This window comes from Myodes glareolus, chromosome 1 (assembly GCF_982192425.1).
Source record: "Myodes glareolus chromosome 1, mMyoGla1.1, whole genome shotgun sequence".
Taxonomy (NCBI): domain Eukaryota; kingdom Metazoa; phylum Chordata; class Mammalia; order Rodentia; family Cricetidae; genus Myodes; species Myodes glareolus.
Genome location: NC_142026.1, coordinates 110396337 through 110423232, shown reverse-complemented (window position 1 = coordinate 110423232; position 26896 = coordinate 110396337). Strand labels below are relative to the sequence as shown.

Here is a 26896-nt window from a genome sequence, read left to right as displayed (position 1 = left end):
TGTATAAATTGCTGTGGTAATGTGTACAAAGAAAATATGTACAGAAATTATACAAAACAAAATTAAAAAATCAAAGCATATTTTAAAAATTAAGCAGAAAAGACAACAAAAAAGGGAAAAAGGAACAGAAGAATTAGTATCAGGTAGAAAATCTTGTGTAAAATGGAAGAGAGAAATCTCTCCATATTAGTAATTGTGTAAATTCAGGCACCCATAAAAGATGGAGAGTGGCTAACTATATTTTTTTGGAAAAAAAGTGTTAACTACAAACTTCAGTTTGATTTAAGAGCACTGACAGTATGGAAAAAGCTATCAAGTTGTGAACCAATATATATATAAATGTGTTGTGTAGAATGATGGCATTTTAGAGGTCCTCTGTAACTACTGTGCTTACAGACAACACTGTCCCATACACTTGCACTACTAGATTTAGAGTCAAGTGTTCTTACCACAACACAGCAGAAGGCAGCAAGCAAGTGGCCTGATGCAGGGGGGGTGGACTGGAGAGTCCTACTGTCCGTAAATGCCAGCCTTGCCAACTTGAATCTCCAAGAACTCTAAGAAAAGAAACCTGACGAATCTTTTTCTCTCCACTAGATACCTGTAGTCTTACTTTAGCCTCAGCTTCTCACCTAACTTTCCAGGAAGGCAGCTTCTAGCCCAAGTCAGATCCATCCCATATCATTGGAAAGGCTCTGAGTCTTGTTTCTAGCCACTCTATGTCTACGGTCTTTCACACTAATATGAAATAATGTCATAAGCCCATTACAGTATGAGTCTGGAAGCCATATCCTCATCCACTTAGAAGTTACTTATATGACTCACTGCTGAGTCATGCTCAGTTTCTACAAGCATTGTAGTTCAGCATCTCGATGGGATGCTGAAGTGAGGCACTTGGACTTTTTAAGAGCGATGCCTACTTCACCACAAGGCTATCATGATGTTAACTCTATTTCCTAATACCTGCTCTTAATCTATTTGATTCGTTAACTCTCTGTCCGTGTGACCAAAACCTGGATGAACAAGAGAAGTAGGATTCAGTCTGGCTTATGTTTTCAAAGGATTCGTCATTCAGTCCGTGGCTACTGGGTTCTGTGAGTTGAGCAGAATACACAAGAATGTATACTGAGGAAATTCTCTTTCACCTGTTAGGCAGGAAGTGGCAAAGGAGAGGCAAGAAGAAGCCAGAAACAATACTCCAAGGACCTGCTGACTGACCCCTTCCAGTGAGGCTCTAAACTTTTTGCAAAAGTTTCCAAACATCTTGCAATAAAGCCAACAGCTGAGACCTAAGTATTCAAAACACAGCCTGTGGGGGAGGGTCATTTCAGATCCAAACAATAATATTCCAGTTCCCTAGAAACTGACAAGGAAGTAGTTGCATTTGAGGACTTAAAAATTGAAATCTTGACATGTTGGCTAACAAGATGAACTAAATACATGACTAAATGTATTTAAAGCAGAAACCAGAAAGCTCTGGTTGAAATATTTGTTAATGTCATTTCCAGTTATCAGTGGGATGAGAAGATCAACTAACTCCACTTGAAAACAAATTCAGTTCAACCTTCCATTAAATTCCTGTTTGACAACAGGATTTCAGCTCCACTTTACCAGGTAAATTTAGATAATGAGAGATGCTGGTTAACTTTCCAGACCCGAGTAGTTCAGCAGAGAGTGGTGAGCTCTGCACTGAGAATTCTCCGTCTCTTTGCCAAAGATCTGTCTGAATGAGGGGGCAGCTGTGCTGCAGAGAGAAACAGGCTGCCTCTCTGTGTCATCTTGGCATGAGGTTAACCGAAGAAATTAGCTCTGGTTGTTTCTTTTTACCGGTAAGAAAACTGAGACTCAGAAAATTCAATTTTACTCAGACTTACAAAGTCACTTTCCAATAGTCTGGAGTAAAATCAAAATAAGAAATCAATAAAATTGTGACTGTATTCTAGAATTTTGGAGATAAAAGAACATCTGGGGGAAAAGAAATGAAAGACAGGAATTGCAGAGCAGTGGAGTCTTTGAGCCCAGGGGTTTGAACTGAGACTGTGACCTCAGGCTTTTATTTACTATTGTTGTGTTGATTTTCATGAGGGCCAAGTGCCCTAGCTTAGAAGCATAACAGTGTGACAATAAGGACCATATGGATCATAACTGAAAGCCCTGCAGTGAGCTGACGGCAGGCCCACCTGCTAGGAAGCGACCACCTTTCAGACAAGCTAGCGCTGCAAGGGAGAAGAGAAACTGCCTGACAGACATCTCCCAGCTGTGAATGATGGACCGACCTGCTTTCTATGCAATCTGATACCAGAAGTGGAGAACATTGGAGGCTTTACTGGGCTGCTGGTAGATGCCAGGTTGACCCGACAACCCAGGCTCCTTCAAGCCCTTGTCTTCCCGAGTCACAGCCTCCTTGCTGAGACTCGGAACCCAGTTCTGACAAATGCCACATTTGACTTGGTATACATAATGGATTTCCATAGTGCAGAAGCTACCTTCAAACATAGAACATACCAAAAATAAACAGAACAATGAGCATGCCACTTAAAAAAAAGGCAAGGAGAACCAAATGTAGGAAAATTTTTGCCAATGAAAATACATAGAGCACGGGGTCAATCACTGAGATCTGGAGAGGTAAGACAAACCACGGATGCTGCCCGAGGGGGAGAGACAGGAGGAGTGGGTTTCTTCATCGGTGACGCTCTGTCCCCTGTCAGGACTTACTCAGTTTGTTGATGTTCGGCACCAGAGTGCTCCAGGTCTGCAAATACTCAGCTCGGAAGCCATCCATGGAAAACAAGATAACCGGCGGCAGGTCAAACCTGAACAAGGAAATCAGAAACTTCATCCGCCCTCTCGGTACTACTTGTCATTCTCTACATTAGAAAACACTTAGAAGATACAATCAGAAAAACGGTTCCAGGTCAAGCAACAGTCGCTGAATTTCAACCACCTTTTGGATGTTCCCGGGACATAAATGTTGTAACAGTTTCGTGATGTGTTTCTCACGCTGAAGCTTCGTTCTATGCTCACATCTTAGTGTGCTAACAAACATCCATAAATTTTAAACATAAATTGTTCAGCAGCAGTTTTGAACTTACAGCCATGAACTGCAGTTTTAAAATTTGTTGTTTATCTTTACCTTTTGACTTTTGCTTACATGATAGACACGTTCGTAGGTGACAGACGCATGCCTTCATAATTTTTTGACTTGCCAAACTCTGACATGTAGCCATCACTGAGATCAAGAAACAGAACACGAACAATACCCCAGCAGTTGCCCAGATTCCTTTTCCCATTACTCCCCTTGGCAAACACCATCTCCAACCAGGATGAGCAGTAAGTAGCTTGACTTTTAGGAACAATTGCTCCTACCTTGATACTGAATTTATACATAAATTGAATCACACAGTATATATTATATGGGCTACACTATCTTTTGTTTGACATTTATCATATTTGAAATTAATCTATCTTGAGGTTTAAATTATAAACCATTCTTTGTAACATTTGTTTAGTTTCCAAAGCATGAATGAATCACAACTCATTCCCTCATTTCTTCCTCTGTTGACAGGCATTTGGGTGCTTTTCAATGTGGCTTTCTCACGAATAACAACTATGAACACAGTAGATTTGTTTTTCATTATAGTGCCTGAAAAATGGATGTGATGCCATGCATGGTGGTACATGCCTTTAATCCCAGCGCTTAGGAGACAGAGGCAGGGGGATCTGAGTTTGACACCAGCCTACAAAGTGAGTTCCAGGACAGTCAAGGCTATAGAAGAGAAACCCTGTCTCAAAAAAACAAACCGAGAAAAAGTGAGAGAGAGAGAGAGAGATGGGTATGGCAAAGCAATTTTCACCTCTGTGCTCAAGCAGGTATATATCCTATGGCTTCTTAACAAAAACATACTTTTTAAAGAAATTTGGTTAGAGTAAATCCTTGAAATGCTAATAAACTACCAAAAAAAATAACTGAAAGCAAGTCTGAATGTTGGTGCTAGGTAATATAACAAAATGGCTTCCACTTCCTCACTATGACGGAGTAACGTTTAAAAAGTTACTAGTACTGCCATTGCTTTCACGTTGGAGAAGAAACCAGAAAACCAGTTTGTTTGGTTGCAGAGAAGATTTATTTATTGCAGAGTAATTAACAGAGTTTTAAGTAAGGCATTGTGCTAGACGCTGAGTCTAAAGGTGTGAAGGAGACACAGGAAATGAAATCGGAGAGGCAGCTTGGGAAGGCCAAGAGCTGAATCTCAGTTCAGTGTCAAGCACACAGAAGGAAGCCAGATTTAGGCTCGATGAGGTGGGAACAGGCTTTGTAGGAGGCGTGACTGCTAAGTGACCAATAGCAATCACACACCAAGAGAAGGGGACTAATGTCCAAATAGGGCAGTGTCCTGCACACATGCCCAGAGAGAGCTGATATCAATGCATGCTTGAGTCTCAGAAACATTGTGCTAAGCCAGAAGAGCCAAACATGCGAGGATATATGGCATGATTCCATCGATGGGAAAGTCTAAATCAGGGCTCAGTGGGAAAAGAGCTCAGAAACCTTTAGGGAGCAGAGGCTGGGGAGGGACACAAGGCATCTCATTGGGGAGGTGGAAATATTCTGTATCTTATGTGTTCTCACTGCTAGTCATTGGGGTTTGTGTCCAAGCTTTACTGTATCATATGCTGAAAATTGGAGGATGTAGGAAGTATATCTTGGTTTATAAATAAAAATGAAAACCTGGACCATTTGAACTACAATATGTAGAAAATACGTCAAAAAAAAAAAAAAAAGCCAAACGGGGGAGGTTTGATGGTTCACACCTTGAATCCCAGAACTCAGGGGTAGAGGTAGACAGATCTCTGAGTTTGAGGCCAGTCTGAGTTTGAGGCCAGTCTGGTCTATAGCGTTAGTTCCAGGACAGCCAGGGCTACGCAGAGAAACCTTATCTTGAAAAATAAACAAACCAGCAAGCAAAAATAGGGGCATTCTGCTCTTCAGAGGGTCTGAATTCAGTTCCCAGCATCCACATCAGATGATTTACAAGCAATTCTGACAGCAGGAAACCCAATGTCATCCTCGGGCTTTTGTAGCCACTGCAGTCAAGAGCATGGACCTGCAGGTGTCCAGGCGGGGGAGTAAACCTCAAGGAGGTGAGAATGAAAACTTCGTTCAGAGTGACTTGGTCAATCTGTCTTGGATTTGGGGAGTCTGACGCCGGGCCGCTCATTGTCAGCATATTCAAAACACAGTACAATTTGGGAAAGGTTTTCCAGGCAATAAGCATTCCAGTTCCAGGTATACAGTAAAGCTTAAGGTGTGAGTATTTACAATCTCTCTCACAAAATACTTGCGATCATGAGGGTGGGCTCTACAGCTAAAAGGCCTAGAATCTAGCAGGTCATAAAGTACGTGTGACATCTCCCCTAAGGGCTGTATTAACTGGGAGCTAAGGAGAGATAGAGGCCACACTGGGTTTAAAATTCCTGGATTCACTAGTGATCTGTGGGCACAACCTTTGTGCCCCCAACAGAATTCAAACCAATTATATTATGTACATGTATAAAAATGTCAACGTGGAATCTATTATTATGGATAATTAATATACTTAATGAACATTTTATAAGCTTAACTCAGATACTATCCTTGTCTGCCCCATATTTCTGTGTTGTTTATGTGCATATTCATTATAAAATAAATTAAAAATACTCTGCTCTCTTCCCTGGGCCAGTGAAGCCTTTCAAACTTCTACCTAATTTTTGTGCTAAAAGTTGTGGGTTCTTCCTTAATCCTGTAACTAATGGAAGCAAATACAGAGGTCCACACTAAGCACTGGGCCAAGCTCTCAGAGTCCAGTCAAAGAGAGGGAAGAGCAATAATATGAGCAAAGAGGTCAAGACCATGATGGGGAAACTCACGGAAACAGCTGACCTACACAAGTGGGAGGTCGTGGACTCTGGATTGACAACTGGGAAATCTGCATAGGACTAAATTAGGCCTTCTGAATCCGGGTGACAGTTGTGTGGCTTGGGCAATTTGTGGGGCCACTGGCAGTGGGATCAGGATTTCTGCCTAGTGCATGAACTGACTCTTTGGAGCCCATTCCCTATGGAGGGATACCTTGCTCAATCTAGACACAAGGACCTTGGTCCTGCCTCAAAGTGATATGACAGACTTTGTTTACTCCTCATGGAAGGATTTACCCTCTCTGGAGAGTGGATGGGGAGTGAGATGGGGAGAAGGTGGAGAAGTGGGAGGAGGGGAGGGAGAGGGAACTGGGATTCATTGGTATGTAAAATAAAAAAGATTGTTTTTTAAAAAATAAAACAAAAAGTTGTAGGTTCTTATCCAAGAACCTGGTCTTTTCAGGCTAGTATCTATCAACTCGGACATTTTATTTCCAAGATCTCTGTTTCAAGAGCTGTGATTAATGCAATTTTTGTTTGTTTGTTTTGTTTTTTTCAAGACAGGGTTTCTCTATAGCTTTGGAGCTGTCCTGGAACTAGCCCAAGCTTGTAGCCTAAGCTGGTCTCGAATTCACAGAGATCCACCTGCCTCTGTCTCCCAAGTGCTGGGATTAAAGGCATGCGCCACCATTGCCCAACTGATATGTTCTTTTTTTTTTTCTTTTTTAAAAGAAAGACATCAACTTTCTTTGTTGCTCCAACTGGTTTCCAACTCCTTGGCTCAAGTGTTCCTTCTGCCTCAGTTTCTCAAGTAGCTGGGACTCCTTATGCTGGCATACCGCCATGTCAGGCTCCATACATACATTTTTTTTTTAAATAAAATGGCGCTATTTTAAAAAGCTGATTCTTCATAAAGCCAGGTACTCCTTTCATCTTTTGCCACCCCAACTGTCATCCCTAACTGCTGGGCCTAGAAAAGTAAGGACAGGGGACAAAGGAGGAAAAGGGAGTTCACCCTGAGGGGAGGTGACAAGGGCCATGGCTCTAGGCATCACCAAGGTCCCAGGAGCAATAGTCATATGTGTGGGAGGAGAGGCATGGTGGGTGGACACGACTTGACAAAGGTCTTCCTGTCATTGCCAGCCTTTCTTTCCATAAATCCCTTTCCCTCCCTCAATTGGAAGATATTTCTATTGTGAGGATGTTAAATGACTGAAAACAGTCCTGGCAGAAGCAAATTTAGTCTGAATTCCAATCTTACCCATAGGATCCTGGGAATGTGGGCATATCCCAACAAATATGTTTAGTTATTGTGAGGCATGAACATAATAAAATAAAACACAAAAGTGATTTGTTAACAGCAAAGCAAATAAATATTTGTTGAGTGTGAACCCACTAGGAGCCCAAAGTTCTGCTGACGATTATATTTGGAGATGAGAGTGTGGAAATTCTACTAAGCCTCTCCCTAAAGCATCATATGCCTAAAGGAAGCCGAAGTCCCATGCCATTTCTGCTTACCCTTCTGGACACTGGGGCTCCTGGGATGTGGCACAGGCTTCTGCCACCCACGGGGTTTCTCCTGCAAAGCAGATTGCATTGCTTAGGACAGTTTTGTCACACACAAACAGAAAGAAGGGATTTGCTGGGTGTATCTTCTCTAACTGCTTGACTGCTATCAGTCAGATGACTAACTTCTTCCAGAACACAATATGCTCGATGTCATGTTGTGACAAGGGCAGTGGCCTCTAAAGACGTGAGACCAGCGATCTACACTGCTGAATGCCAGGAAGGGAAGTCACCCTGCCCAGAAAAACAAAGGAGAGTCCTTAAGTGGAAAGAATATTTCTTCATTAATGGGTCTGTTTTTCTTACACCTTACCTGAAAGATATTTTCACAATGACTATAATAAAATAAATTTAATAAATACTGACACAAAACCTAAAGAAGAGAAGAAGAAAACCATGAAGAAAAGAAATAGCTAACTGAGATGGTTGCTATCAAATACAAAATACTGAGACATATTAACAACAAGTTTGCTGTGTGAATGTTTCCCTTTATAGAGCATTCCCACTAACTAACAAAGTAGAAATGATAAAGATCCATGTGACTCTGTGCAACTTCTCATGACACCTTCTGCAGAAGATACAGGCAGACATAATGTACATTATGATGGAGGCAACACCATTTCTTACAAAGAGTAGTTTACAATAAAACAGTAAATACCAGAGTTTCAACAGTGCTCTGGCTCTAACTACTACATTTCTAGAATTTATGGAATAATAAATTATTTAAATCACAAGGCATTCAATCAGCAAAACCTAGACTAGGAAACTCTCTAGAACAAATGACCTCATTTCTCCAGAATATAAAATGTCAGAGGCACAAAGAGGGGAAGCATGGCTCGTTTGTTTGTTTTTACAAGACATTGAAAAATATATCAGTCATTTGCAATAGCAAGCACCTATTTGGTTTTTGCTTACACCTTTAAAAAAAACTTTTATGAAACAAAGAGCAAATTTTGAGTATAGATTAGATATTTGATGAATAGAAGTAATTATATTTACAGGTAGTATTATAATGTTAACAAATTTTTATCTTTCTTAGGGACATACTGAAAGTTTTCCAGAGAAGTGATGCTAATGCCATCTTGGTAATAATCTGAACTTTTGAGGGAGAAACAGAAAGAGGGAGACAAAGGCAGAGAGAGAAAAAGAGACAGAGACAGAGAGGAGAAGGGAAGACAGTGATGTGTATACTTTGTTACAAAAAAAAGGAAAGAAAATACAAGACTAGAGAGATGGTTCAGCAGTTAAGAACACTAGCTGCTCTTGCAGAAGACCAGACTTCAATTTCCAGACCCACATGGAGGCTCACACCATCTTTAAATTCAGTCTCAGAAGATCTGACACCTTCTTCTGGACTCCACAGGAAACAGGCACAGACATGGTATACAGACATACATGAGGTGAGCATCATACACTTAAAACTATTTTAGGAAGCAAAAGAAAGGGACATACAAGTTTTGGAGATATGTACATCATGGTCCTAGACTCCAGGTTAGTCTCACACTGGGAATTATCTAAAAGTCTACAATCTATACAGCACTCAATTACATAGATAAATGTGAGTCTCTCTGGTTACTCCTTTTACAACTCTTGGTAACATATAACTAGTAGAGAACAAGCAAAAATATACAGTGATGAATTCTTGCGTAATAGCAAACAAATACCAAATTGCTATGTAAACGGATAAACCGTTTCAACCCCCCCACCCCCAGGCTACAGTTTCAGAGATTTTATTTCAGTGATCTTTCCATTTTTTACACATGCTTCTCTCGGAAGCAGATTTGCCATCCAGTTGCTTGTCTTGCTGAGTCAGGAAACCTTTGCCTTGCTCACTCTGCCGTTATCTGCAAGGCACGCCACCTTTATAAAACTTATGCTTTGTCAGTATGAGATGGGATTGGCCATGTCATGATAAGAGCTGAAGACAGGTGTGGGCAGACATGAGGAACACATCAGATGGCTCTCTCTACCTCTGCTCGTGAAACTTAATCACAGTGTTCAAAGTTTTCTACGTTTGTCAAGTTATGAAAGCCATGAGCAAGTTCTTGCTCCAAAATGATTCTAATTATCTTCACACTGCTCTCTGAAGCTGTTTGTCTAAATCGAAACAAGTAAATATGTCTTTAGAGGGAGGAAGAACTAAATTTAATTTGAAAATAAATAGGTGATTAGCCCCACCACTAAGGGATGCGTATCAGGCTAAACTCCCGCACTGTTTATAACAACCTCATCTCCTGTAAAAATCAAACAGGGAATTCAGAAGAAATTGTACATGATCTCAGCACAAGCCTTCAGATAATATATTAAAGCTGCAAAACTAGGACAAGAGAAGGAAGGGCTGTAAGGACAAGAAAAATTACGGTCAGTGAAATTAGAAAGCTAAGCCAACCAAAAACCATACTTGCCTTTCCAAATACTCAGAAAAAAAATATGACTCAATATTCACTACTAAGCATTTGGAAATTGTTACCATTTGGGGCTATTTTCCAGTAAGCCTGTTTTTTATTATTTTTAATTCTTTTGCATATAAGATGACTCATATATCAATACAAAATATCCTTTCTACCCCTGACTATAGCGAGTCATATTTGTAAGACAGTTAGGAGTCACCCAAATGAAGGATAAAATGATAATGGGCTGGGGGGGGTCCCAAGGCTCACACATATTTTGTGCAGACACAGAAAAGTTATAAACAAGGAATTAATAAGGGCCTGTGCATGCCCCCATCTCCTGTGTTAAAAACACAGCAGTTGCAAATGCATCCTACTCATGGAAAAGCAGACTATCTCTCTTGAACCCTGCCTTGCCCTAATAGTCAATGCTGACCAATAAGCTCAGCCATGAGCCAGTAGGGACTGGACACTCTACCACTTGAAAATCCTTATCTGCACAAAAGGTCTAGATGGGAACTTCTGCAGTAACCACACTTTCTCTGTCTTGCAGTTTGTCAGAACTATATATCTAACCTAAGTTGAGGAGTTCTCTTAATTTAAAAAGCAAAGAAGCCATGCTTAAAGTCTCTTGGTCTGGGCTTGTGTATTAGTTTCTCTGTCTGTTGCTGTGGTCAAACATCATGACCAAGACAGCTTAAAAAAAAAAGAGAGTTTATTTGAACTTAAAGTTCTAAAGGAATATTAATTTGTTGTGACAGGGAAGGTTAAACCCAAGTGGCATAGCAGCCGGAGCAAAAACCTGAGAGCTCACATCCTTAGCCAAGATACAAAGCAGAGAGAGCTGACTGGAAGTGGTAGGGGAACTTTAGCTCTGAAAAGCCATCCACAGTGACACATGTCCTCCAGCAAGGTCATACCTCCTGAACATCCCCAAATAGCGCCACCAACTGGGGGAACCAAGCGTCTATAATCGTGAGTCTGTGGGAGACATTTCTTACTCAAAGAACCATGGCCCCTTTCCGCCATTCCTAGAGTCTACCTTACCTAAGGTGAAGAGTTGTCCCAGCTCTAGCAACATTTACACTCTAATTTCTGCCTCTTGCTTCAAAACTTAGAATTCAACTTGATTTCTCTATTTAAAAACATTAACTCGAGGGAGTGTAGAATCACAGGAACAGGGTCTTTAGTGTGAAGAAGTTTAATATCTGTGTACTGTATAATTTTCATAGCTCATCAGGTGTTCTGAAGCATTAACGAGGTTCCAGCAATTTCTAATCTCTATGAAGCAAGCTGGCATGGCCAGGAGTCACGTACTTGCTTTGGGATCTTGCATTGGCAATAAATCCCTCAGGGCTCTTAGTCCTTAGATCACCCAGGACACAGATTGCTCAACATACAGTTGATAGCTATGTTATGTAACCATCGCCGCACACTTTATTCTTGGAATTTGTCATCTAGTATCTCAAACCTCAAGTATACATGGTATGGTCACTGGACTGTAGACGCCTTGCAGTCTACATGATGACCAGACTCCATCCGTCTATGAGACAGACTTCCTTTCTAAATCCCATTTCATCTCAGAGTAAACATATTCCATCTTTTCTTCCATATGGAGTTATAGCTAAATAGTCTCGCGTGTGCGCACGTGCGCGGTGAGAAACTGGGTTCCACTGAAGTCACCGAGGCAAACTCGCCAACACCCGCTGCTTACCGTGGCACACAGTCTTGTAGTCAGCACAGCAGTCCTTCCTCTCCAAGCAGTCATCTGCGCAGGAGCAGAGGCTCGTCTCCAGTCGGCTCTCCCCACAGCGGAACGAATTGCACGTCCATATTTGAGCTGGAAAAGCATGCAAGTCAGTCCTGAGCACTTCCATGAACAGAACAAAGACTGCCAACGCCATGCGTTCCCCCCTCTGTCATTACAATACAGTCAAACTCTTGACTTAGCTGCTTCAGTAAATGATAATACATCATACAAAACAAAAAGAAGCCATGACTCCACTTTTCTTGCTCGGGTAACAGAGAGAAATGAGGCTTCATAAGTTGAACCTGTGCTCGGGGTTTGCAGATGATCAGGACCCTGGTCCTATTCCCACTCAAGTGTAGGCATTCCACATGGTGAAGCATCAGGAACACTGATGCAGTATGAATATATTGAAGAGATGCCTTGCCCAGCCTTGTCTAAGGACAGCCAATAAAGAAAGAAAATTGGTGACAGAAGTAAGAGAAGCATCCTAGAGATCAATGAAAACTCAGGTTGTTATGTATCATTTCACTTTCTCTACCGTTATACCTCATCTGCAGTCAAAGTGTGGGCTTCTGTGTTTTGCACTGAGACGGGGGAAATTACGGCAATTAGCTTTGTGCAGACATCCAGAAAAGATGCTGTGGGTTGAATTGTGCAGTCTTAAGAGATAATGGAGGCCTAATCCCCATTATATGTGAATACGAGCCTACTTGCAAATATGCACAAATAATTTACAAAGCATCAAAGAAAGTGAAGTCTGTATGGCAATCCTCAATGCAATGACTGACTTTTTTCTGTCTCTTTTTCTCCTCTTCTCTTTCTGAATTTGCTGCTGTTTCCTTTTGATAAACCTTCACTATAAACCCCAGTTTGGCCTCATCTTCACAGAAACCCCTCTTGCTTGACTTCCTGAGTACAGAGATTATAGTATGGACCACCATGTCCTGATTTTGTTTAATTGTTAAAAGGGGAAAGTAGGAAACAGGAGCACACAGAGGAAGGCCATGTGAGGAGTCGTAGGTCACGTGACAGTGACAGCAGAGTTTGAAGCTCAGGTACTTGCAGTCAAAGAATGTCAAAGCTTGTCAATGACCAACAGACTCCAGAAAAAAAAAGCCACAAAACTCTTCTCCCTCACAGACAATGCTGTTAACATCCAGATCTTGGATTTCTAGTCTCCAGACTCAAGAGAAAGGAGTTCAGTTTTTTAAGCTACCTAGACTATAGTACTTAGTTATGGTAACCCTGGAAACAAACACACGGTGGAAGGTGGAGATCAGGATGATGGCAGCACAGCTAATAAGCTAGTGGAGAGACTGCTAAAGCCCGTACTTGACTTCACACAGGTGTCTTCAAAGTCCCAGCAGCAGTCCCCTCGGGCTGTGCATTCTGAGTCACATCGGCAGCCCTCCAGTCCTCTATGCGAAGAGTCAAAGCATTTTTTCCTGCAGCTGCCTGTCAAATGAAAGGCAAGGAACAGCAACATTTAGAAGTCGGCTGGGGTTTCATCCCTAGGTGGTGAGAACACATAGACGTACTTCGCCCAGACTGAGACTAGACTAGAGTTCAGTGTGATGACGCGGTGCTGAATAAGAAAAAAGGGTATATACAAGTCGTGCATGGGATTACACAGAGGGTAGGACCAAAGCTAGCAAGAGGCAAGATGACTCCACTCAGGCTGGGGCGGGGAGGGGCTTTTGTAAATTAGCAAAGCCAAGAGGGTCAATGAGTAGTTTGGAATTGCTAACAGTGTTCAAACATATAGACCGACTGGTGCAGGGACAGAAAAGATGCTTATGCCAGGCTAAGAAGCGTGAGGCCAAACTGTGATAAGGGGAACTCGCTAAAGAGTGAGCAGAAAAGAGCAACTCAGATTTGCATTTTAGAAAGTAAATGACAGGTCCAAAGGAGGAGCAGAAGGAGGAAGAACATGAAAAAGCAAATCAGAACGGCAAGGGGAGCGATCACCCACTGATACAAGGCGACTGATCTAATGAGAGTTCACCAAGGCCAGTTGACTGGGACTGAAGGAGCGCTTGATCCAACCAGATTCTCTGGAGGAGGCTGGATTCTCTGAATGTGGCTGGCCCGAAGTCTTTCTAAAAAGCCATTGACAATGACTCTGGGACTTGTTTCCTCTGCATATTCTGGATTTTTGGGGATCCAGTCTGATTAGATACTCACCTTCCTGGTCCTGGAGGGAACGGGGAGGAACTTGAACTACCCACAGGGCAGGAAACCCTGACTGCTCTTAGGGATGGAGAGGGAAGAGAATAGGGAGTGGGGGGAGTGGGAGTGTGTTGGGAGGAGGGGTGAAAATGGAAACTTTTATATTTTAATAAACTTTGAAAAAAAAAAAGAAAGTAAATGACAGGGGATTTTGACCCAAACTAACAAACAGAAGGATTAGTCTCTAAAGGAAGGTAACAGCAGTGTACACAAAGAAAAAGGAAAGTGCATTTGAGAGAAGCTTTATATGTAGAATATAAAGAGGAATAAGTTAAGGACTCCTGACAAGCAGGGCGAGAGTTTCAAACAACATAAGCTCAGTGCTTCTGTGCATTTAAACTAATAAATATGTACTAGGGAGTTTGAGAGATAAACTAAAGATGCTAGTTTTGAAATCACCAGCATATTCATGGCTAAACAAGAAGAATGTTGGTTATTTTTAATGTATTTTATAATTTACTTGAGAATTTCACATGTGCACGTGATATATTTTGATCATATTAACTTCATGGCTTTTCCCTACCTCCAGATTCAGATCCACCTCCTACCCCACCCCCAACTTTCTGTCCTTTTTATTATCATTAATTTTATAGTCCGCTGAATCCAATTCATGTTATACACACACACACACACACACACACACACACTAGTATGGCGACATGTACTGGATCATGGTCATCCTACCAGGGGTCAAAAGCTTAAAGAAAACTGATTCTTTCTCCCAGCAACCATCAGTTGTGAATAACTTCTCAACCAGGAGTGGGGAATCATATCTCCCTACAACCACCACCATCCATGCTGGCCTGTTGACAGGCATGATCTTGTTTAGATCTTGTATAGGCAACCATAGCCGCTTTGGGTCCCTGGTCATACCAGTCCTGTCGTGTCCAGAGAGTTTTACCACAGTCCTCTCTGACCTCTGGTTCTTAGGACATTTTTGTCCATCTTCCTTGATGTTCCCTGAGCCAAGTAAGTGCCTTGCTGAATGTTAGTTATCTTTACTATGAATTGAATGAGAACTAACTAAAAACCTACTATGTCCAATTTCCTTATGATATTTGCTTTCTTCTCTGTATTCCTAGAGAGTCACTTGAAGGCAAAGACTACATAGTAGTATATTTGGGGGAATTTAGTTCTGCCAGAATTATCGCCATTCCTTAGAAACCACCATATATTTTTAAGTTTATTTATTTATTTGCCATTAAAAATTACATTTTTGAGACAAGGTGTCATGTGGTCCAGACTGGTGACAAACTCTAAATAACCCAAGGTAACTTTGAATTCCTCTTGACTCATCTTCCATATCATTGGGATAAGAGACACATATGACCATACCCCCGGTACAAGGTGCTGAGGACTGAACGCTATGTCCTTAAGCATGGTAGGCAAGTAATCTACCTATTGCAGTCCAAGAACACAAAAGTGCTGTTTAAGCATTGCTATATATTATGCGATGAGTCTCAGCGTGCAGGGCTTGGGAAACAAAGACATGGATATAGAAACTTTGCATTAATAAAAGACTGTTCAAACAGATCATGTTAACAAAGTAATAGTGAGTTTCATTATACTAGGACAACTGATTATTTGCAAGGGGCAAGGTGGAGTCTCCTGATATGCTTGCCTCATATACAAAAATCGGTAACTGTAGAGGTCAAACAAACTATAAATGTCTTGGAAGTCAAGAAGAATATTCTAGACCACTCATTTCAAAATGTACCCCTCCCCCCAAAAAAAAAGGTTTAAAAAGGAAGGAGAGTAAGAAGGCAAGATGAAGACAGTGGGGAAAGGCATGGAAATGAATGTTTCTCAAAGTGGTAGACCTCTCAAACTCAGCCTACTCCATTTGACCCCAAATGTATGAAACAGTACTCAGATTACTTTCAAAGTACTATTACAAAAGGTTTGTGACCATATGAAAAATATGGTGAAATGTTTGCAATAATTCAGTCCATAGACTATATCGTCATTGGTATAAAGAGGTAACACAGCTGGAAAAGTTATGTGACAGTGTGAAACAAAGGGCTCAAGTGTTGATTTTGAAAAGATGGGAGAAGGAAAGGAAAGAGGATAAAGGGTGGCTGAGTGTGAGGAAAATATAACATTAGATTATTATTATATAATTAGTATAATTATATTGTTTCATATATATCATTTACACATATTAAATAATATATTTACATAAAATTCCTATAAGAATATAACTGTAATCATCTTGGAGGAGGAAACATTATAGCTGTACAGGAGGGCACAATAAATCATTGTGAATAAATTATGGGATCTTATTATCCAGTCAAGTCAAAGCAATGACTTTTAAACTCTACAAAAAAGGTCAGTTTTCTGTTTTACAATTTTATATCTAAAATTTCTATATCTCTCATTGTCCTGAAACTCACTGTATAGACCAGGCTGACCTCGAACTCATAAAGATCCACCTGCCTCTGCCTCCCGAGTGCTGGCAATAAAGGTGTGTGCCATCACCACCCAGCTTCTTATATCTTTTAGAGATACACTTTAAATATTTTTGAAAATAAAATTATGTCAGGTCTTTGTTTAAAGATAATATTGAAGGAAAACAGCAGATAAATCTAAAAATAAAGCGAGATTGGTCATGAATTGTTAGTGGGTAATATTACATAGACATTTTAAATTTGAATTTATACTTTTGCATATGCTTAAAATTTCCATCATGTTTTTATGCTTTCTTGCTTTAATCTCAGTGATTTCACTTCTTATTCTATTCCAGAGAAAGCTATGACTATACAGATTCACAAAAGTTCTCCCAGGTGTTGTCTGAAATTGCAAGAATTACTATTAATAATAATAATAATAGTATGGAATCTCTCTATGTGTCTTTGACTGCCTTGGAACTCTCTATCTAGACTAGGCTGGCCTCAAACTCACAAAGACACCTGCTTCTACCATCCAAATTCTGAGAGTAAAGGTATGTAACACCATTCCCAGCTGCAAGAATCTTCTTAAAGTAAAATAATGTCAATATACATTAGAAGGTTCAAATTTGCATTCCCACCAACTTCTTTAACAACCTACCTCAAGACCTAGCAATACCACTTTGGGGTATATACTCAAAGGAAGCTCAATCATACCACAAGGACATGTGCTCAACTATGTTAATAGCAGCATTATTTGTAATAGCCAGAACCTGGAAACAATCTATATGACCCTCAACCAAAGAATGGATAAAGAAAATGTGTACATTTACACAATGGAGTACTATTCAGCAGTAAAAAAAAATTGACATCTTGAAATTTGCAGACAAATGGGTGGATCTAGAAAACATCATATTGAGTGAGGTAACCCAGACCCAGAAATACAAATATAATATGTACTCACTCATAAGTGGCTTTTAGACATAAAGCAAAGAATAACTAGCCTATAGTTCACAACCACAGAGAACTTAGGCAACAAAGTGGACCCTAAGAGAGACATACATGGGTCTACATAGGAAGGAGGAAAAGATAAGATCTCCTGAGTAAACTGGAAACGTGGGGGTCACAGAAGAGGGTAGAAGGGAATAGGGAGCAGAGAAAAATTCATGGTGCAAGAAAAACAATAAAAATAGAAGGCTCAAGTTATTATGGAGTTTTTATATATCTCTATAGAAACATCCCAAGCACGTCTGGATACCAAGAGTTCTTTTAATATTCTAATATCTATGATTTTAATGCACTGGTTCTCAACCTTCCTAATGCTGCAATCATTTAATACAGTTCCTCATGCTGTGATACCCCCCCAGACAATAAAATTATTTCTTTGCTACTCCATAACTGTAATTTTGCTACAGTTTTGAATCATAATGTAAATATCTGATATGCAACTCCAAAGAGGTCTAGACCCACAGGTTGAGAATCATGACTTTAATGACTTTGAGAAATACTTACACTATCATTCAAGAAGAGAAATAAATAATACAGTTTTCTCATTTATATTTGACTTGCATTTCAATCTCAACTTCTAAATCTCCCCAAATTTTACAAAAATAATGAGGATCATTTTTTCCAAACTCCAAAAAAATAGAAGACAGTAGCAAGAGAAAAACTAGAATGAGAATTAACAGAAAGAAGGAATCAACAACTGTACAACATGGGAGGACATCTAGGAAAAGGCAAAGGTTTTGCCCCGGAACCCTAAAAACAGAGGTGCCAATGATGGAGGACCAAGCACCATCAAGTGTGGGTAGGGTGGCGGGAACAAGGCTAAACATCGGAGAATGGGTAAGAAGCAGGGACTCTCCACTCTACCACTTACTCCAGACTCCAGGGCTCACACAGACTGAAGAATTCAGGAGCAGTGACTATGCTGGAGGAACACAGAAAATAGCTAACAGAGGGGAAATAAGCAGCTGTAAACTACAATATGAACGGATGGTCATCAGTCACTGGAGGGTGACTCAGTGCCATGAGATGGGAGAGGCAAAGGCTAAGGCTGAGACAGTGGTGGAGAGAGAAGAAAAACAGGAAGGCAAAGATCATTAGGACACATACATACACACGTGTGCGAGCATGTGCTCTCTCTCTCTCTCTCTCTCTCTCTCTCTCTCTCTCTCACACACACACACACACACACACACACACTACTCACACAATGTTCTAGTTGTCCAGGACCCAGGTGTTTTCTCCCACAATCATGCCCACTCCCCCCTAGACTTCTGGATTTTCCCACATCTTCCAATAGTTTAAGGTTCATTTACTGCAGTCACATGACTTGGAGTCCCGCATAGGATGCTTGCTAATCAATTACCACAGTGTGTGTCCAGGCAAAACTTTCCCCTCACATATCAGCTTCCTTCTTGACTTCTCCACTTGAACACCTACATGACATTTCAATTTTAACATGTTCAAAATTGAGCAACTGGACCTTTTTATCTAAACTAGTACTGCCCAGAACACCCCTTTCCCCATACCCAAGCATGGAAGCTTTGCACTTCCAGAGGTTCATGCAAAAAACAAAGAAACAAAATAAAATTATACAAACAAACAAAAAAAACCCTCATTGGGTCATTCTTGAGTCATCTCATTTTCTCTTTATACCCAATTTGTTAGGATTTGGGCTCATACAAATGTTTCCAGAATCCAAATATGTATTACTACCTGCTTCAAGACAAGGCTTATGCAGGCGACTGTCCCAGGCCCCTATTCTCTCTACTCCTGTTCTCACTCTTCCATGTTTGGAACACAGTAATAGTCTTAGCTCTTGTAACACTTGGAAACAAACCAGATTACTTCATTCCTCAGCTCAACCCTCAGTCAATTTCCATTGTATTTGTAATCCAAGACTATACCTTGATATACCAACCCCCACAGATTCTCTCCTCTACGTGGCTGATCCCCACATGGGACTACCTCCCTCTCATCCTATTAAGTCTGGCTTATGATCTCCCAGTTATCCCTTTGGTGGAATATGCCAGGCATTCTCCTGGACTAGGCATTTGCATTTGCTGTTTCTAGCTACCTAGAATGTTCTTCTGTTGAAATACATTGCTGGCTGGTTAGAGGTCGCAGTCTGTCAACCCCTGATAGCTTTATCTAAGCTTGGCAATATGGAAAATCCCTCCGTCCCCAGTAAGGCTTCCTTCTCTCTACCTGGCCTTATGAGAATGCTCCTGGGCCTGGAGGATTGACCTTATCTAAAAGTTGTCTCTAAACCGGATGCCTGATTCATCTTTAGCTTGACCCTTCGCACAGATCCCTGCTAAGACTTGTGCTAGGGGCTCTGCTATAGGATTCCACTGCCACATACCAAGGCCTGTGAAAAGAGCATGCCACTTACTGAAAGTTGAGCTTTGTTTCCAGACTTCCCAGTCCTATATATCCCTTATGCTCTGGAATAAAGTTGAGCTGATTCACCAACGTCTGTCTCCAGAGGCCTCCTGTTTGTACTCACAAACCGTGTACAAAGCTTTCTGTCTGCCCTTCTGCATCTCTCCCCACTCGGACTGACAGCTGACAGACTGAGAGGGAAAGAGACCTCCACACACACATTCTTCCTTAGAAAGCATCCCCACTTCTTTACTTCCATGAGCTCATAATTCAAAAGTTCCTTCACACTCACATCCATTCCCACACACCAGCCTGACTTAATGTTTCATATTCCTGGCTTGAGTTTCACTCCTCATTCCCTGGAAACACCCACACATACACCCACACACACACTCCTCCTCCTCCCTGCTATATGGCTGAAGATGACCTTCAACTTCTGATCTCCCTGCCTACTTTCCTTCCAGTGCTGGGACCATAGGTGTGCACCACTAGCAGTCTATGGGGTCCTGAGCACCAAACCCTGGTCGTCACGCATGCTGGGCAAGTACTAAATCAACTGTTTTAACAGGGCTCCATCTTCAGTCTGGAAATGTACATTCTTGAAAGGACTCTTGTCTGTTGTCTTCACCACTATATCCTAATTAGAAAATCATAGAACACAAGACAACGTTCAATTTTTAGTGACTAAGTAAAAGATGTGCACTCATGACAATAAGTGTGTAAGAATACACACGCGTTTTTAAAATCCACACAAGGAACAAGTTATATTGCAAATGAGGGTTACATGGAGTGGAGAATGGTTAAAAATTGTTCCACATTTGGGCTGAAGGGATTAGACATGAATGAACAAAGAATAACGGAGCTGACTGTACTATATGCCAAGAAATATTGAAAAGGATGAACAAGGCGGAAGGGACCCTGTGTGGGAGACTGAGACCTGGCAGGAGGGCTCAGAACCTGAGACAAGAGGAGAGGAGAAAGGAGAACCATCTGGGAAGCCAGCCAGTAGGTATAAGGAAGTAAGGAACAGGAGTAAGATCTGAGACAATAGGGGATTTTGTTCAGAGATTAGCGTAAGCCTTTTGCAGTCAACTTGTGCAATTTGGAGGATAAAATAGCCAAGAAATAATGCCCATTTGTATGAAGAATATCGCTGGAGCAGCTTGTAATGATCATTCCAGCCAGGTACAGCAGCAGGCAGCCTCCTGAGACACAGCAGTCCAGGGACCACAAGACGGCGGGAATTTTCCATCTAGTATTCACAAAAAAAAAAAAAAAAAAAAAAAAAAAAAAAAAAAAAAAAAAAAAAAACCTCTTCCATGTTCCTGTGTTGCATGAAAGAACTGTGTGTAAATTCTTAAATGACAGTGTGGCTGAAGAACTGCCAGCTAGCTTCCCCAAGAGGCTCCTAATAAAGAGATGCTAAGATTTTTCTCAATGGAGCCAAATGGACATGGAAAGGGGTATTCAATGAGTTAAAAACAGTCTTATAGTTCACCTTAGTAAAAACACCAACACAATCTACTAAGAATTACAGAAGACCAGCCAGTAAGATGACTCAGGAAGTTAAGGGAACTTCTCGTACAATCCTGACAATGTGAATTCAGTCTTGAGAACCCCAGAAAAAGTGAGAAAACAAACTCCCCAGATTCTTTTCTTCTGGTCTCCACACATGTGCTGTGCACACACACGCACGCACCACATGCATAAATATCATGCACATTTGCATGATACTAAATAAATTTTTTATAATTATAGAAAATGCTATTTTTACTTATAAATGGTATACTTGATGTTCACACAAGTAGGATAAAAACAAAGGGAATATGATTTTATAGTTAGAGGCATGTATCTCCTATTTTTCTTTGCTTCTTATAAGGAAAAAAAATGAAGCTTTGATGATGTTCTACATTTTAAGAATTTGGTATGGATTAACCACATAACGGGATGTGAAAGATGCGGCAATACTAACATGCTCTCAAGGCACAGAGGAGGTAGGCAGAGCAGCGAAGACTTTGGGAGCTCAAGAGGCTGATACAGCGAAAGTCTAAAGACTGGAGAAAGCAGAGGTCAAGGGATTGGACTCGGTGGCGTTAAGAGGATGCCACAGCAGAGGTCCAGAGGCTGGACAGAGTCATCGGGTATTTATAGCTACAGTGGGAACTGAGGCAGAATGCCGACAACTGGCTACCAGAGTTCTTTTTACTTTGCTTTGCATTTTGACCATGAGGGTGAAAGAGTACAGTCCAGAAAGAACAAAGAGTAAAGTTGATTGCGAGGCAAATAGGGTGGGCTGGAGGTAGGGCAAACAGAGCTGGGGAAAAACAAGTTTGAATGAATTAAAGCCAGAAGAATGAAGAGACTGTTTATTTTGTTTGTTTGATTTTGATTTTTGATATTTTTTGGCAAAAATGCTGGAGAATATACCTTGCTGTTCAGGTTTCCTGAGCCCAAGTCCCAGGCCTAATCCAAGCGACACAATCACCAACAAAGCAAGAAGAACCTATTACAAAAAGAAGGAGAAGTCATCTTTATGTTTTTTTTTAATATAGACAAAATGACAGAGAAGTATCTTTCCTTCAAAGGTCAATACTAAGTACAAGCAGCTTACAGAATTGCAAAATTCGCTCTCTGATTACAAAAGATACTAGATGCAACAATGACCAAAGCATGTTATTTTATTCAATATCTGATAAAAAAAGAGATCTGGAAAATATTACTTATTTTTGTTTGTATCTGCTTTTGAAAGAAGTTCTTCTGTAGCCTAGGATGACCTTAAACTGATCACCCTGCCACCCTACTTGTGGGACTTCAGGTTTGCGTCACCATGCCTGCCTAAGGCAGTGCTGGAGATCAATCCCAGGACTCCGTGCATGCTAGACCAGCACTTTAGTGATGAAGCTACATCCTAATTCCATGAGAAAATGTTTTGTACACCATTTATTATATGTGTCCAAAGTTCAAACACTTTAATAATTCAAATGTATGTTTAACTCCATATTGAATGAAAGCAGTAATTAAAACCACAAGAGGTATTTGCTATCCTCTTTCCCAGGGTTTTTTTTTTTTTTTTTTTTTTTTTTGACAAGGCTTTTCCTTGGAGAACAGTTGTAGGAAATGATATGATTCTGGCATCCAGTAGAACTTTGAAATCCTTAAGTGCCTCATTGCTCATTGGCCATGTCTTTTGTTTTTGTGCTGCCCATCAGAGGACAAGGGAAATAATTAACGTCTGTTAGCCAACAGCGTGCAAGTGATTAACTGGAAGGGCCTGCTTTGTATGATTTGGAAGCCTCTTGACCAGGGACCGTTTAAGTCATTGTGATAACTACTGCCGACAAAGTGATGCAGTATAGGAGACTCCCTGCTTCCATCAGATTAAAGGTGATGCGATTAGATTCTTTTACCTAACCCAGGACTTCGGGTGATAAGAGTAACGGCTAGTAGGGCCGGACGTGCTAGATGTGGCCACAAAGAACGGTAACAGACAGGGTCTAGTGAGATGCCTCAGTGGGTAAAGGTGATTGCTGTCAAGCCTGACAAGTTTGATCCCTGGGTCTCACAGAGCAGAAGGAGAAAACAAACCCCCCAAAGTGTACTGCTTTTAGACTCCTGCCTATGTGCTATTGTATGTGTGTGCCCCCTCAATAACTGTAATTTTAAAAAATTTAAACAGTGGTAATAGACATAAGTTCAAATTACTTTTGAAACTAAAATAATTTGATTCTAATTTAAAAGCAAACAGTAGACGTTGCAAAAGAACAAATATAGTAGCTAGGTGGTGGTGGCACATGCCTTTAATCCCAGCACTCAGGAGGCATAGGCAAGTGGATCTCTTTGAGTTCAAGGCCAGCCTGGTCTACAAAAGCTAGTTCTAGGACAGGCTCCAACACTACAAAGAAATCCTGTCTTGAAGAACCAAAAGAAAAAAATAAGGAAACATATGTAGTATTAAAACTATTTACATAATAAAGAACTATACAAACTGACTTCAAAGAGTTTGTATTTTGAAAATCAACTGAAAAATTAACACATTAACTTTTACCATAAAAGTAAATACAGTGGCCAAGAAGTCACACTAATATAGTATTAAAACAATTCTCCCAGGAGGTCTCCAATTGTACCGAAGTATCAGATTTGAATGTGCATTTGTTCAAGAGAGGCAGTGAGTGTAAATACTACTTAAGAACAACATTGTGGGTGGCGATGAAGTTGATCTCAGCACTCAGAATATAGGGACAGGCAGATCTCCTATTTCAAAACAAGGCTGGTCTACTAAGTGAGTTCCAGGACAGCCAGGGCTACACCTGGAAACCCTATCTGGAAACACACACACACCCAAAAAAAAGGAAAAAAAGAAAAAAGAAACATTAGTAAATAGTTGACCCCTAGTCACAGTGCTTAGGAACCACAGTTGTCCCCTACAAGAATTATTAGAAAGCCTAAGGCCAACTTTGATCAACTATTCATGGTAAACCTAACACGCTGCAGATTTACAGATTAATATATTTTGTCTTTTCTCTTGTGTTTTCTCCACTTAAACTTGCAAAAAAAAAGCAAAACAAAATAGTGTCTGGCTATCCTTCCTATGCTTTAAAATTTTGTAATGCTAAAATTTACGTTTTTCATGATTTTGTATTTACTCCATGCATTTACGGTTTCCCTTCTTTTTCTTTCTTATTCTGTACGTTCCTTGGCAGCCAAAGATTCATACTCACTTTGAATGTGTAATTTATTTAAATCTTCTGGACAATGGAGTACACGTGCATCTTAAGCTGCCTTATGCTGAGCACCAAGTAGGAAAAAGATTCTGGGCTCCAAATTTTCTAAGAGCTCAACATTTGGCTTCAGCTTGGCTGACTAAAGTATAAGAGGGATGTGTAGAAATCTTGAAATGTGTTACTTTTTTTTTAGTTTACTTTTGTTGTTTTGTTTTTGAGATGGAGTCTCATGGAGATCAGACCAGCCAGCCTCAAACTTTGTATAAAACTGAGGAAGACCTTGAACATCTGATTCTTCTGCCTCTACCATCTAAGTGTTATGATTACAGGCATGTACCACCATACTCACTGAAACCTTAAGAGAGAGAGAGAATCATTAGAATCTTTTTTAAGGTATGATTTTAATATAATGAACTTCCTAATATATAGAGAAAAAAATATGCCAGAAGGATTTAAAAAGAAATCTCTAGGTTAGAGAGATAACTTAGTCAGTATAGAGTGTACCTTATAAATAAATACACAAGGACCTGGGTTCAGTATCCAGAACCCAAATCACAAAAGAGTGTGGTCTGGTAGCATGTTCTGCTGGGAAGAAGACACAGGAACACCCTTGTGGCTCCAAGGCTACAGAAAGAAAGAGAAGTGGAAGTCTTCTGCGAGGTGAAACCCAGTCTTGTGTGCGTGCCCACGGATGCCTCGGCAAGAAAAGAAAAATACACAGAGCACACAAGTTTTGCTCCCAAGGGATTCTGTTTCCTTGAGTTGACAAGATGAGATAAAGATCATAGCATAAAAGCTGCAAGGAGGGCTTGGTAATTCCTAGAAAGATAAACACTGAGAATTGACTGAGGGTTTAGATTATCGTTATCACTGGGCTCATTGCCCCTGCCTTCTCTCCCTTGCACTAGAGAAAGGAGCGGTGGCATGTGCTAGCCTAGAGCAATCAGAGGAAAGCCACAGTGAGACAGACACGGTGCTGGACAGGAGCAAGGTAAGGAAGCAAGACCTGGCAAGAAGTCAGAGATTGTGGCTTAGTAGGAAGTCTTGGGTTGAAGGCAGGTGTGAGTGACTCAATATCACAAGAGAACACAGAGATTGCCAGAAGAAAAAGGAAAAAAAAATCAGATAAGATGAGGGGAAACATTCAGTGAAGACAAAGGTAGATCAGCCAAAAAAACAAGCAAGTCTTAAAGACGAGCATTTCAATATTGTCAAGGAGGCAAGGCAAGAGAATGTGAGCTTCAACAACATCCATGCATCCATGTACTGTTGTTAGGGCCAGGGCCATTCAAATTGGAAATGGAGATGGCGCGGAGTTTGGGGTGGGGGGAGACAGAGCAGACACTGGAATGAGCTATGAGAAATTAGATGCTGGACAGAGTTCCCCACTTCTCCCAAAGTTCGATGATGAAGGTTAAAAACAGACAAATAAAACCAAAGAGTTTTTTAACATTTTATTTTGGGACAGGACAGATAGTAGATAAACCATATAAAAAGATGAAAGTGAGAAAGGAAACAACAAATGATATCTCATGGAGGTTAAGTAGAAATAAAATACTGATAAAATCAAGTTCCCCAAAACATATCTGGTAATGATTTTATTCACTAAATGTTTGCTCTCCAATATTCATACCATTCAAAAATGGCTTGAACTCTAACTATAAACATATGAAAAAAAATCAGTTCAAAGTGTTCTAGTTTTCTGACTTTTAGCAGAATCCTCACCGATTATAATTCAAAGTTCTGGCGGAATGTAATTAATAACGCTAACTTGCTTTGCAGTCAGAAAGGACAAAGCTGGACACGGTTGCCCAACATTTTAACCTAAATAGCAACCCAAGCAAACACGAGCGGAGAGGCATGCACCTCACATCTGCCAGCAAGCTTGTAAGACCAAAATCAACAACTGTACTCACCACACAAAGGATTTTGTATTTCCTGAGACTGTCTTTCTTAACGGGCTCCTCTGTGGCTAAGGTTAGCCTGGAGTCCATTGTTCCAGCTGCCCTGCAAACCTGTTTAACAAGAAGACAATAATGCTCTTTCCTCTCTCCAGTCAGGGAAAAAGAAACTGTCCTGAGTGTCACAGCTGTGACTGCCTTTTAAATACCAGAGAAGAACAGAGCTCCGGAGTGATTGGGTAATCCGAGAGGGGAAAGCCGTGGTGGAAGAGGGTTGCCCACAGAGTAAAGTCCATTTCTCGGGCATTGTGGACAACAGCTCTTTAGCCTGAGATATTATAGTCTACAGTAGACAGGATATGTAGATAGCATGAATAATACATTAATCAATGTTTTTAAAATCTAATATTTGTTTTGGTTTTGTTTGTTTGCTTGTGACAGGATCTCATGTCTCCACTACCTCCCGAGTACTAGGGTTATACAGCAAGGGTCACCACGCTCAATTTGCCAAGTGCTGGGAACTGAACCCTGGATTTCATACCAGCTACCAAACACTCTATCAAGTGAACTCTACCCCCCAGCTCCTTTGCTTTTTTGCATTTTGATTTAGCTTTTCTTTGGAAGGAGGCTCTTATACAGTAGCCTGGTGTCCTCACGTTTCTCAAGC

General features: G+C 40.7%; 1 protein-coding gene across 1 annotated transcript in view; it reads right to left on the bottom strand.

Moving 5' to 3' along the window:
• The window catches only part of Enpp3 (ectonucleotide pyrophosphatase/phosphodiesterase 3), a 73627-nt gene extending 47196 nt beyond the window's left edge, over positions 1–26431 (bottom strand). The window contains exons 1-6 of the mRNA XM_087911394.1: positions 26245–26431; positions 22035–22110; positions 12934–13056; positions 11566–11691; positions 7414–7474; positions 2716–2813 (exon numbers count right to left, since the gene is read on the bottom strand). Of these exons, the coding sequence (XP_087767520.1) occupies positions 2716–2813; positions 7414–7474; positions 11566–11691; positions 12934–13056; positions 22035–22110; positions 26245–26322 (562 nt within the window). The 5' untranslated portion in view covers positions 26323–26431. The remainder of the gene's footprint in view (positions 1–2715; positions 2814–7413; positions 7475–11565; positions 11692–12933; positions 13057–22034; positions 22111–26244) is intronic.
• Between the last annotated feature and the right edge of the window lie 465 nt (positions 26432–26896).